The following is a 14,325-nucleotide window of genomic DNA, read 5'->3' on the forward strand; positions in this document are numbered from 1 at the left end:
GTAGGAGTAGACACAGTAATACTTTCGACATCAAAATAGACGTTTTATTTTTTGCATTTTGCTATATTTTACAAAGTAACTACGGAAAGTTCTTCTGCTGTGCCTGTAGGTCCTTCACTGTTTGCATATATTCAGCAGTTGCTTCTTCCAAATCTCTGTCATTAACCGCTGGATCATTTTCAACGACTTGTGGTCCGATATCACGGTCCTGACGCATTTTGAGTCTTAATTCGCGCATGCGAGCTTCAAGTATGCGTTCGCGTTTGTTCTCGCGTTCTAGTATCTGAAAAAGAATTATAACTATATAGGAAACAAAGTTATATTTTTAACATGATAGTAACTACGAACTTATATAAAAAATGTATATATGTGTTGCTCCATAGTGTAAATTTTATTCACCCCAGTAATAACTATAAGCAAGCTTCGTTCAATTACTATGGTGATAACATTGCGATTTGCGAAAACATAGTAGAAACATAAACAGCATAAACTTCATAAGACTTACATGCGTAAGAAGCTGCTTGTCATTTTTGTCGGCCGTTCCCAGGTTTTGCGAAAGTTCAGCCAGGTATATTGTGCCTTTGCTGCTACCACACGCTACTAGAAGGCCCTATATTAAAATAATATATGATTATACATATTATTTGACTGCTAAGTAAACCGGTACCTAGGTAATTATGAAAATGTTAAATTATTTAGAACAGTAAGAAATTTTCTAGAAGGTACCTAAGTATAGGTTTTTCTGTAAAATTTAATTATTTTAAACCATTTCAAACTCGTGGTACTTCGTAAGCTATATCCACAGCTAAAATCCTAAGACAATATAATATGAAAATTAAATCAAAAATCTCACAGCTTCATGAGGTCGTACTCTAAGCAAGGGTTCGTCACAGAGTTGCGCTGTGACTATGGGCGCACTGCGTCGGCGGAGGAGATCCCAACATGAGAGACAACCGTCCCATTGAGTCACCAGCATTAGGGAAAACCTCGAAAATATTATTACGATTATTTTCATAAGTATAGAAAAACAACGGCTTTGACTCTATAGTCTCGACTACTCGATATACCTATATCGGTAGGTTATAGGTAATACATAGCTATTAACGTTTGTTGTGCGCATTTCTATTGCTGAATCATTAATGAGCTTAGTCGATTAGGTATCGAACAAGCTCATTAGATACGAAACAATTAGGTATCTAGTAGACAGTATGCAATGCCGAAAATGCTTAGGTTTTACAAACAAACCTTTTCAACGCCTACTTTTGTACAATGTAGTAATTATTTTGTATACGAATAACGAAAGGTAAAACTAGAAGATATATAGATTATAGAGCATAGAGATAATTTAATTATAAAGAAATAAATTGATAGATACTAATTTTTTCTCATATTATATACCTTACGGGATTCCAAGCACCATCAGTAAGTTTTGTGCCATGTGAGTACGTCCACAGAATGGACGATTCTCGACAGTCTTCGCTCCACACTCTCGCTGTCCAGTCACCAACCGTCAAAAAGTTCTTTAAAAATGTCGGATTTCTTTGAAGTGCATATACTGGTCCTAAATGAGCTTCATACTAAAATAGAGTTATTTAAATTAATATAAAAATCAGAGAATACTGCACTATTTAAATATATGGCCATCTATTGCATTACTAGTTACTTTTGAGGGTAGTTTTTCCAGCGGCGTTTTGCCCTTACGGTTGCCGCCAATCACTAAACCCGTTTCAGTACCGACCATAAACCTGAAATATGATTATTTATAATTATACTTAACGATTTTGCGTAAAAACATTATAATAAATACTTACCTTGTTGGAATAGTGGGTTCATATTCTAGAGCAGATATTCCCAGAGCTTTATCGACGCTTTGAGTGTCTGACTGTAGTTTTACGAGATCTATTATCATCGAATCTGTTGGTTCATTCATACTACGTATGTCCCACCTACATAAATAACATAAATTTAATAATATAATCTGATATAATGAGAAATGTTTAGTACCTACATATAAATAACGTACATTTCCGGTTATTAAATTAATACTTTTCGAAACGAACGAAAAAAAATATTTATAAATACTATATTTCTGTATTGTATTGGCCATAATCGAAATTTGTGTACCATTTAACAACCCCGTCGGGAGATGCAGAAAAGAATTCGGCTCCAGTTTTCGAATGAACAAAGAGAACGTTTCGCACCAATTCTCTATGGGCCACATGCGGAGGACACATTGCAAACGGTTCACCGCCTTTGCGCATATCCCAGCAACCTACCTGTACGAAATTACCTTACATTTTCACTGATTTTTTTTTTTTTTTTTTTTTTTATAGTAACCCTAGCAATAGGGCAGGCGACTCACTTGGTGGTAGGTGATAGACGCCGCCCATGACGATCACAGCGTTGGGAACACTGCGATCGTATTGCCGGCTTTAAGGTGGAAGTTGGTTTTTCAGAAAGATTTGATGTTAGAAATAAGGTCAGGTGGGGTAAGAGGGTCACTGGGGGAAGAGGGCCTAGAGACCATAACTAGTAAACCGAAGCGTTTATGACTATGTACTTTCCGTCGATAAAAAAGTGAAGGCGAATTAGTTTGAGCGGTTTTGAGTAGATGTCGCTACGTAGCACAGACATCACAAAAAATGTAAACAAATTTGACAGTTGCGAATTCGGCTAACACCAAGTCGGCTCGTTTTTTTGCGAACCCATATTTTAGTGATAAAAGTGTGCTAGAAATATTTTAAATATACTGATACACGGAGAAAACTGTAAGTATTTCTTTTATTAATCATTTTAGTTAAGAAACAACTAAATATTGTGAGTTTCTTTCGCTTGAAAATCCTAGACTTCAAAAACAATAGCTGGGGTAAGAGGCTCACTATTGACGGTGAAAGAGGAACATATGTTTCTCTTCCCCCGTGTGAGGGGTGACCAACATTTTGATTAATTTATAATTATATGTGGATAAAATGAAAAGAAGTGACTGACTGTTCTGTACCTATTACAATTTTAAATTATAACTAAAAATTTCTCGCTCATGTGTTTTTTTTATATTTTTTTTTATTTAATAGGCGGGCAAACGAGCATACGGATCGCCTGATGTTAAGCGATTTCCGCCGCCCATGGACATTCGCAACTCCAGAGGAGTCACAAGTGCGTTGCCGGCCTTAAGGATTATGCCTCCTGAGTCCTGTGCCAGTAATTACTTCAGGGCCTCATCTCACCACCAAACCGGAACACAGTGATGCAAGCACCACTATTCGCCAAGTTTCGCTAAGTTCGCCTGTCTCAAAATTCCAGAAATTCCAAAGAATTTCTTTTGGATCAAGAAGATCATTTATATTTTTAACTGACTTCTTAAAAAGGAGAAGGTTCTTAATAGATGAATTAAAATACTGATTCGCAATATTGATCTCATCACATAGTGCCATTGTTATTTTTAAAGAGTAACTAACTAGGAAAACTAGTTAGGGACAGACTGTTTACCATTACTATGTATGATTAAATAAAAATAGAATTATAACTAGTCGACTTCTTTTTAGTTTGCCACCCCTGATCGAACCTGTATGTCCCTCTTACCCCGAATTGATGTATTCTTGTTTTTTATTCCAAATTATACCTTATTTCATCGACATTAAGATCTAATATTGACCAAAGACATTCTATCTACAAATTAACGAACATTTAGCAACGAATATTTTAATTCAAACTCCAATCTTAGGAAATACAATGACTGTCCCTCTTACCCCTTGTAAGGGGGAAGAGGAACGATTACTCAATCTTGACAGTAATGTCAATATCTTCGTAAGAACTGTTATTAGAGTAATGACATTTAGCCTACGGGAAGCTAATACATAAAGGTAAGTTCTGTGTGTTTCAAACATCTTAAAAAGCTATAAATGTTGTTCCTAGCAGTCAAAATATTTTACTGAAAATGAAATATGTTCCTCTTACCCCACCTGACCTTAGTTTGATATATTTTTTTTAATAAAGAGATAATAAATATTATTTCACTAAAAGGAAGCTACATTATATAGGTGCTTCAGTGACTGCTATATTTTATTTTTATGCTGGTTTAACCGGTCGGAGTCGGGATGAACAGATAGTGTAAAAAATGATGAAGAAAAGCTTCGAATTCGCTCTATATACCTACCATGATAATTATATTACCTGTCCATTTAACATACCCCCAACCAGAATATGCTGATCTCGGGGATTATACTGAAGGTCTAGTAATGGTTGTGGAGGTTTTATTATGAGATCTGGAGCATTCGCATTTTCTAAAAACGGAAAATATATTAATTACAATTACACTTACTAAACAACTAACTACCTGGTTATAATGATAGAAGTAGTAAATAGGATTACCGAACTGTCATTATTTTCTACCTAAAATATAATTAATTACTAAATATATCTTGAACTACCATTTACTAAAAGCAATATTTAAGAAAAGAGCATGCCTAAGTACCTATTACGAGTAGATAGTACAAATTTTCATAAGCTCTACAATGGCTCTACACTTTCTGAATAAAGCTTAAAATAAAATTATTCTAATTTAAATGAAATACAGCCAACCGATATCCCAAATATACGAAAACTGTAGACTTCTGTTATTCCTCATGAAATCGATATCTGCATGAGCAGAAGCTAGACGGGCTCCTTCAGCTTGCCACGATAGAGACCTTACAGGCCTTCTTGTTCCTGGCTCTCTATACACATTGACTGTGTGACAACTGCTACGTTCCACTGGTGGTATGGAAGGTAACTCTGAATAATACGTTTGATACATGTCCACTGCGTTGTTCTGTAGAATGTTGTGTTCCATACTCTAGAAAGTTATAAAAGTTTGAGGATTTTACCGTTCCATTTCGAAACGGTATTTCAATCATTTTTCACATTTCTATACGATGCAGGAAAACTAACATAGCTTGCTATTATTCATCTAATCGAATCATAAATCAGGAATAGGTACTTATGTAATTGCAACAAGCTAATACATATTAAAATTCTTACATGGCCAAGATGCATAACTGCATGAATATATGCATCATCCTTTTCTATTTTACGGCGGTATCTCTGTGCCGCTTCTGGGTCATTCATATTGATGTCCTTTGGCCATCCTCCTTCCACATGATTTATACCTGAACTCGTATATTCTGCACTACAATAACATAGTGTAATGAGTGCTAGCCTTGTAATAGGCAAGGTTACAAATTCATTCGACTGAAATTTCTATATACTTTCTAAGGGACCTTGCGTTGATCTAACTAATACAAAAGCAACAAAACAAAAACGGTCTAGGTATTTTAAACAGAAGAGTTTCATTATATACCGTACAGAATTCACCCAATGTTCAGACATAGTCCCTGTATTTTGTATGGCCACATCAACCGGATTCCTAAGAATATAATTTTTGTAAAATGCCGGATTATTTGGTATGCTGACACACATCTCGGGGCCATGGTCTTCGAATAATGTTTGTCTACCAAACTCTTTTCGACGTTTTGTGTATTCGTATACTAATTCGTTCTTTTCTTGTTTTTCCATAATATATGGTAGGTACTTTACTGGTACTACTTAGCTTGGTGTAAAGTTAAATCAATTGCCTTGGTTACCAATTAATGATGGGCAGGTTTAGTTAGGATTGTGGGAAAAATTATCGGAATGGAACTAGATAATTTTATGGATATGTTTTAGGTACTTTGTTAAAGTTCATCAACATTTTTTTTCTTAAATTAGATATCTTTATTCATACCTAACTACATAATATGTAGAAATATTCCGATAAAGAAAACAAAGATTTATTTTCACAAAACATTTATTAAAATTTGAAACAATTTTTATCGTTACTATTTCTTCCGATTAGAATAATTAATACAATGGAATGGGGTCAGCTGGTGAAGCCCGTCTTAAACTGAGCACCATCACTCGAGGTGGTGTTATTGCTAACTTTGCGATACATTGTTCTAGAAGCAGTCTCCAACGAATTGCGGCTCGGTCATCTTGCGACATGTTTTTCAATTGATCGACCTGAAATTCAAACTTAATCAGTATTATATTATGTGTAATATTAATTAATACGATAATCTAACTCGTTTCTAGAATTATAAAAATACAAAAAAATATAGAGACAGTAACTAAGAGATCATAATATGCATTGTACCGACAACAATACAATTTTCTCGGAAAATTCCGAACTTGCGCTATAATTTTAAACAATGTATACAATGAAGCATTATAAATAAAGAAATAGTATTGTTCGAATGCCGCAGTTATCTACAGTACCTATAAGGTCGAACAAGTCATATAGTGATTAGTGAACAATAAAACTTTTAACACGCAAAATCTAATTTTACCGTATATCCAAAAGTATCTCCGACAACATTTATCGGCAATCTAGCCGAGATTTCCCCTGTATGATCCGTAAATTTTACTCTTATATCTTCTATATTAGTATTCCTAGAAAAATGAGATACATATTCAAATATTACAATTATATATACATATCATATTGTTTCAAAAATACCCATATCCAGAAAAAAGAAAAACAAATTTTAGTGTGTAACCAAGTGTGTAACATTACGTCGATGCAAAAAGTTCTTCCAAATCAAGATGCGTTAATAGGCCATGAACTGTAGCACAAAAGGGAGTTCCTGCTATTAGTCTATCCCGTATTTGTGCTACGGACGCTGAACAGGGTCTTTCCCCACTCCAAGCTGCCCATGCTGCTGCTTCTCCACCATCTATATTTTATAATAATAATATTATAAAGAGGAAAGGTTTGTATGTATGTATGTATGTATGGTTTTCACGCATAAACTACTGCACCGATTTTGATGAAATTTGGCACATATAATCTTTAGAAAGAACATAGGCTACCTTTTATTGCGAAATATGTACCACGGGCGAAGCCGGAGTGGACCGCTAGTATTTTATAATTGACATACATAGTATATATCAGAAAAATAAAATTAATTAAGTGCTGGACACAGCTTAGACAGTAGTCATAGGACACAAGTGCGTGCATGCACGTACATTTATGTACGCATGCAATATCTTTTTTAGATTCATGAAAAGTTTCGTTTCAATTTTCAAAACGGATATTGAAGCTCTAGGTTGTGAAAATTATCTCATTTAGGTTTTACACCTATCAGCAATGATTTATAAATTGTATGTAGGACGTACTTTATAGAATAGTCTGACAGCACACAGAACGCTGATCTCTTACTTGACCCTAAAGAAAATTGATCATTGAAACAGATGTATGCATAATATGCATTACTGCCCGATACACACACACACACACACACCCAGTTTATAGAATATTTTCTAACAAAATAAAATGAAATATTAACATAATATTTGAATACTAACTACTAGCTTGGTTGCTGATATACAGTCTCAACGCTTCAGCCTCAGGCGTGTGAGGTTGGTGCGTGACGACTGTACGAGAACAACATTGTACGCGAAGTGACCTACGCCAAGAAACGCGAGCGTCCGCTATAAATAGCACGCTATCTAGCACGCGCCAATCTTCCGCCCTAGAAGTATTGATTTTATCGAAAAAATGAAAAATGGTATAAAAAATATGTTTCCAGATTTACAAACTTATGATTTTGTTATTTCAATGTGAATTTCTATAAAAAAACAGTAAATTATCGGAAAGCTGTTCTATGAATTTAAATAATAAATTGCATTAGTTGAAATTACATACAAGAACTTTTAAAACTTATTAGAGTCATTTAAAATTATCTTTGCTATCAGAAATCTTCTCACTCGGAAAGTCATATATGAGAATAAAATGGAAAATTGTATAGAAAACCAACTAAATACTTTCATAAAAATTATATCGCGAGAATTTTATAAAATAGGTATAAAGGGTATAATTTATATTAATATTATAGTTTTGTCTCTTTGATAATATTATGTTTGTAAGTGTTGAAGAAATAAATTAAAAATTGTGTATTTCCGAGTTTTCTTCTCAGACCTTTGTATTGTATCAATTTCGAACATGTCTAGTAAAACTGAGGCTGGTGTTGTATTATCAATTATTTCCACTGCTCTTACTGTCATGTCTGTGCCTGAAAAATAAATCTTATATATAATAAAGCGTGTAAAAATGAATCGCAAAATGTGTTGGTAAGCGCATAAACTTGCGAACGGCTGAACCGATTTCGATAATTCTTTTTTTATTATATTCCTTTAAGTACGAGGATGGTTCTTATATAGAGAAAACGTAAATATTATGTACCACGGGCGAAGCCGGGGCGGACCGCTAGTATTAAATACAAATAGCCTTTAGAATATTTTACTACTACATAAGTACATGATTAAGATATTATTGTATAATAAAAGGCAATTAGTTACCCATTTTTGTTTTTATAGTTTTTGGCGGTTGAATACTTTTTACCACCACTAGTAGATCAACGTACACGTTATCAGTTTGTTCTGAAACATAAAAATGAATTGTTAATATGATTTACAATATACAGGGTGTCCCAAAAGGTTACGTAGCTAGGAAGAGGGGTGATAGGGGTGGTCATGAGAGTCACCAGAAAAATAAAAAGAAATTCCCCTCTGGGTATTAAAAAAATAAAAGGCATTTATAAAAAAAATTAAAATTTTATACCTTGTGAGGCGATTTTGCCCCCGATGACCTACAATTATTGGTATATTAAAAAAAAAATTGCTGTTATGCTATCGTCAATAACCCTTTTTCAAATTGAAATAAGAAAAACGATACATATCTAACCAATATTTTAAAGAAAATTAAGTTTTTGTCCAATCAAGGACTTAGTAATTACAATTTCACTCAACTTCCTCTAAGTGTACTGAAAAAAAAAAGTACTATGCAACTCCGGCGAGTAACTTAAAAAGTTAGGTAATTTTATTGCAATTCCAAAATGGTATAACACTTACTTGAAAAATTCTTATTAGGATATGTAAAGATAATTTTCGGGAACAATACCCCAGCAGAACAAAACATACCAATAACAATGTAACCAAACTAAACACGTTTGGTGGTTCACGTTGGGTCTGTTACCACGCGATTATCCTGCGAGACTTGCATTTTGTCGTAGGATGTTGCGCATGCATAGGGAGGACCCTCAATTTTTTAATAAAATACTGTGGTCCGACGAGTCTACTTTTTAAAAGGACGGATACATGAACCTACACAATTTGCACGAGTGGCACGTAGAAAATCCCCACCTACTTAGAGAAGATCGGTCCCAATATCGTTTTAAAGTGAACATGTGGACCGGAATACTAAATGGTAAATTAATAATAGGACCCTTTGAGCTACCTGAGGCACTGACTGGAGAGGCGTACTTACACTTCTTACAAAACGAATTACCAAATCTATTGGAAGATGTGCCGCTAGAAACAATGAGGAATATGTGGTTCCAGCATGATGGGTGCCCAGCACATTATGCACGTCCTGTAAGGGATTTCCTAGATGAAGAATACCCTGGTAGGTGGATGGGAAGGGCCGGTGCTATAGCGTGGCCAGCTCGTTCACCGGATTTAAACCCGTTAGACTTTTTTTACTGGGGTGCTATAAAAGAAAAAGTGTACGGAAAACCCATCAGGGACTTGGCTGACTTGAGGGCGAGGATTACAGAGGCCGCGGAACCAATAAACAATAGAAGATTTGCCCGCCATATCTCCCGCTCATTTTTAAAACGATGTAGGATGTATTGCGTGTATTTATGTTGGTGGTAGACATTTCGAGAATTTTGTTTAAATAAATAATTACGATTTTGTTTTATTTTTGAGTTTCAATTAAAACCATTGCAATAAAATATTATTTATCTTTTTAAGTTTTAAAGAACAGAATAGACATTTAAAAATGTACTATTTGCGTACGAGTTTGAGACTATTGTTTTATTGGTATGTTTTGTTCTGCTGGGGTATTGTTCCCGAAAATTATCTTTACATATCCTAATAAGAATTTTTCAAGTAAGTGTTATACCATTTTGGAATTGCAATAAAATTACCTAACTTTTTAAGTTACTCGCCGGAGTTGCATAGTACTTTTTTTTTTCAGTACACTTAGAGGAAGTTGAGTGAAATCGTAATTACTAAGTCCTTGATTGGACAAAAACTTAATTTTCTTTAAAATATTGGTTAGATATGTATTGTTTTTCTTATTTCAATTTGAAAAGGGGTTATTGACGATAGCATAACAGCAATTTTTTTTAAATATACCAATAATTGTAGGTCATCGGGGGCAAAATCGCCTCACAAGGTATAAAATTTTAATTTTTTTTATAAATGCCTTTTATTTTTTTAATACCCAGAGGGGAATTTATTTTTATTTTTCTGGTGACTCTCATGACCACCCCTATCACCCCTCTTCCTAGCTACGTAACCTTTTGGGACACCCTGTATAAATAAACATTTCTTTACAATGTCATTGAATTAGATAATAGGAGAAATAAGAAATATACCAGTAAATTTTAAAACTTCAGCCAAACCACAATAACCAGCACACGGCTTCGTTGGTATATGAAGTAAAGGTAAATAAAATGAAAAAGTGTCTCCACCAAATATATTGACGTCGGATGTACCCTCATTTAGAGACAAATAAAATGGAGAAGTCACCTATAAAACAAATTTAACTAAGTATATATATTTTAAAATAACGCTGTTTAAACTGTTAGGTAAGTGTGAAAGTCTATCTGATATTTAAAGAATTGTAACAAGAAATAGAAACCAGGAAAAAATATTGTTTAACCTGTGGCCTATAAGCTTCATTTTCACCTCCTTTAGTACATATCTTTGGTGATGTTATTTCTACTATAGAAATAAAGTTCAATAATTAGTAAAAACCTTTTCAATATTTGACAAAGATTCAAACACAATGAGTACATACCAACATCGCCCACTAAAAATCTCTCATAAAATGTTATTACGAAATATTCTGAACCCCAAACATCAACATTAATAGTGTCGACATCTGAATCTCTTAAAGTAAAAGACATAACGCCTCGTAAAACACCATTTTGCTTTTTTGCACCAATAGTTCTCGGACTATTTTTAGCAATAATTATCCCGACTATCAAAGCATTTTTTATATTGATATTTAAATTATTCAGACATATTTTTTGCACACCAGACATATTTCAGAAAGTATGTATGATATCCACAATGATATCAGTTTATTAAGAAAATAAAACAAAACACATCTGTTTTTAGTAGTAAATATTAAATTATGATAGAAATTAGAACCTCATTTGAATTTTAGCGCCACTTGAAGACTATAGAGAATAAAAATTTTATTGCCAGTATGAATAATATATATTACATTGCCAGTAATCGAAACCAGAATAAACAAAGCACCTGGAGAAAATTGGCATGAAGTGCCGTTATTTTTTAATAACAACGATGAAATGATTTTTATGGAATAATATTGGTGTATGATCCTAATGCGGCCAATGGAATACATATAATATTTAGACGATTAGGCTATCCATAAAGATTGATTGTTTTTCAACGGAATCAAATACAATATAAGGAGTGAGTTTAAATGAAAAAATTGCAAGAAAAAGCATGTTATATTTTTTTAAGTTAATGATTGATTTTACAGACTTAATTTTGCGGGACTTGGCGAGAATGTCCATCTTTAGATTCTTTTAATGAAATGGCAACTACCAACATTTTGTTCCTAACTTCAGTTCTATTATTGATGTGAATAGAAATGTCAAAAATATTTTAGCGGTTAAACGTGAAGCATCAAACAAGTAATCTATATAATAATATAAAGAAAGAATATACGATAAACTCAAGGCCCGCGATAGAAGCTATGCAATAGCTTAAAAATCAAGAGGATATGTTTGTAATGAATATGCAATAACGTAGATTTTGTTGGGTATCTGTTTTGTAGCGAGAAAATTAATTAATTAACCTGACTTAGCTCAGTTTGTCTTCAATATGTTGTTTAAAATAAAATCTAGTATCGATAATGAAATCGATCTGAAGCCAGTGTCTATTGAGAGACAGAATATTGATTATAAGGATTGTTCTAAACGTTTCTATGAAGTATCCAGAGATTTCACTAAGCAATACGCACATATATATTCAGCGAGATTGAATGCATTTAGAGACATCCTAAACCCATTAATACTTAAAAAATGGTCTAATACGTATAAATTTTTGAAACTTTGTGACTTACGTGAGAAAGGAGAACCCTGTGTTATAATTGGTACACTTTTCAAACTTCAAGAACTTAAGCCTAGTATCTTGAAAGAACTTTCAGATCAGCTGGAAATTATTCCGCAGCCAACAAGGTACATATTATAACTTGATTATGAATGATAAATATTAATTTACATATTTAAGAATAATACATTTTTAATAATTGTTTTAAAATTTTCACAGGACTCATTTTGTACATGATTCAGACACTTTAGTATTAGAAGATGAGCTTCAAAGAATTAAATTATCTGGAGACATCATTAATGTGAATGAAGTAGTTACTGGAGTAGTTGTTGCTATACTAGGTAAGCCTATATGTTGAAATTATTACTCTAACTTACTACTGAAATTCCAGAAAAGAATTGATTCTTAATTAACAAAATATTAAATATTTTCCGATACTCTTATTCCAATCTACCTACACAATGTTATGGGAAAGATGATTAAGATATAGCATGCAATATTTTACTAAACCTGCAATGTTTTTAAATAAAGAAATAATAAATACCTACTTTCTCCCAACATAGTATTATTATTTTTTTATATTTAATATCAAAGTTTATTTTACTAAATGAGTCAACATTTCTTAGGTTCTGAAGATGAGGATGGAATTTTTTCTGTAAAGGATGTATGTTGGGCTGGCTGCAACATACAAAAACCTTTGCCACAATTGAGTACTGACAAGTAAGTATAACAAGGTTAAAATAACTTAATTTGTCCTTTTAATTTTATGAATACTATGAATATATTGTAAGTCCAAATAAAAATAATGTAATAAAAATGAAATTATTTCTAGGTACATAGTGCTCATGTCTGGCTTGAACCTGGCTTCAAAATCTGCAGATCATCTTTTCTCACTAAATCTTTTCTTGGAATGGCTGTCTGGTTTCTGTGGATCAACTGAATATCAAGAAGAAGTTTCTAAAATTGGAAGAGTCATAATTGCAGGTACGAAGCCTGCTCCCAGATAGAAATATTGTTACTGGGTATTTTCATTCATTTATTTTCTAGTATTTTTTAAAGCGTTGTAATGTTTTTAGTGTAAGCTAAATTAAATGTGGATGCATCCCTTCTTTTTCCCTATTTAGTACTGGATTTATTATGAAGTATAGTGTATATTCACGATAAATTAATTTATAAAAATAAGTTACTTTTTGCTTTGTGATTAAGACTAAGAAAAAAATTGTTAAAAATATCTTACAGGTGGAATATATGCCAATCATTCAAATGAAAGTAGCCTAAATGAAGCTGATGTGATTGCTGCGTCAGGAGACGTAGATTCATTCTGTGCTGCCATCAGTTCTGTTGCACCTTTGGACCTCATGCCTGGCTGTAAGGATCCCGCTGGAATAATGCTTCCACAAAAACCATTCCATTACTGTAAGCATTTTCTTTATTTCAAAGATTTTGTGAGAATTAAAGAAATTATTTGAATTTAACAAATGTTTTGATTTTGTATTTTTCAGGTTTATTCCCAAAGGCGACAGAATATAAATCATTTAATCGAGTTTCTAACCCTTATGAATGTGATATTGGTGGTAAGAAATATAAGTAATTATTGTATAAACTCTAAAACATAATATGACTGATGGAAAATTTTCTTTTTTAATACAAATTATTTACTTCTAGGTTTCCCTTGCTTAGGAACTTCTGGGGAGGCAATAAAAGATATTATTAGGTATAGCCAATTGGAGAATAGAATAGAAATCATGAAGAAGACATTAGTATGGAGGCACATGGCCCCCACATGCCCTGATACCGTTCCATGCACCCCATGCTTAGATACAGATCCTTTTACAATGTATAACTGTCCAGCAATATATTTTAGTGGCAATGGACATGAATTTTTAACTGACTTATATACTGGTAAATATTGCATTTATTTGATATAAATGTAATTGACAACTACCTCCTTTTAAAAACAAAAATAATAATTTATAATTTTTTCAGGCGAAGATGGCCAAAAAGTGCGGCTAATCAGTATTCCGGATTTTTGTGAGACAAAAACAGTGGCTATTTTGAATTTGGCAAATCTTGAATGTTATAGCATGACCTTTGCATAAATCTTATATGGAGTATGGACCTAAATGTTTCTTTTAAGTTTTAATTATTTTTTCAATAAAT

At 33.0% G+C, this 14,325-nt stretch overlaps 3 protein-coding genes across 3 annotated transcripts; 1 reads left to right on the forward strand and 2 right to left on the reverse strand.

The window, feature by feature from the left end:
- Positions 1–79: 79 nt before the first annotated feature.
- Positions 80–5,550, reverse strand: Dnai2 (dynein, axonemal, intermediate chain 2). Its single transcript, XM_090108201.1, has 11 exons — positions 5,336–5,550; positions 5,017–5,164; positions 4,579–4,831; positions 4,171–4,280; positions 2,125–2,276; positions 1,812–1,946; positions 1,664–1,745; positions 1,399–1,577; positions 854–986; positions 506–610; positions 80–283 (listed from the first exon to the last, which is right to left on the reverse strand). Exons 1-11 carry the CDS (start codon positions 5,548–5,550, stop codon positions 80–82), a joined length of 1,716 nt encoding a protein of 571 aa, XP_089964327.1.
- A 300-nt stretch (positions 5,551–5,850) lies between these two features.
- hdm (meiosis specific with OB domains hold'em) lies at positions 5,851–11,233 on the reverse strand. Its single transcript, XM_090107919.1, has 9 exons — positions 10,880–11,233; positions 10,742–10,803; positions 10,455–10,608; positions 8,371–8,451; positions 7,991–8,084; positions 7,378–7,544; positions 6,587–6,746; positions 6,360–6,462; positions 5,851–6,033 (listed from the first exon to the last, which is right to left on the reverse strand). The coding sequence occupies exons 1-9, from the start codon at positions 11,124–11,126 to the stop codon at positions 5,875–5,877; spliced, it is 1,227 nt and encodes a 408-aa protein (XP_089964045.1). The 5' UTR covers positions 11,127–11,233; the 3' UTR covers positions 5,851–5,874.
- A 655-nt stretch (positions 11,234–11,888) lies between these two features.
- PolD2 (DNA polymerase delta subunit 2) lies at positions 11,889–14,325 on the forward strand. Its single transcript, XM_090107920.1, has 8 exons — positions 11,889–12,293; positions 12,385–12,506; positions 12,792–12,885; positions 12,998–13,149; positions 13,405–13,581; positions 13,668–13,739; positions 13,831–14,067; positions 14,152–14,325. Exons 1-8 carry the CDS (start codon positions 11,938–11,940, stop codon positions 14,262–14,264), a joined length of 1,323 nt encoding a protein of 440 aa, XP_089964046.1. The 5' UTR covers positions 11,889–11,937; the 3' UTR covers positions 14,265–14,325.

The sequence above is a fragment of the Colias eurytheme genome, chromosome 12 (genome assembly GCF_061535395.1).
Source record: "Colias eurytheme isolate Ceu_HAF_F1 chromosome 12, ilColEury1 Martin Lab GWU primary, whole genome shotgun sequence".
NCBI classification, from domain to species: Eukaryota; Metazoa; Arthropoda; class Insecta; order Lepidoptera; family Pieridae; genus Colias; species Colias eurytheme.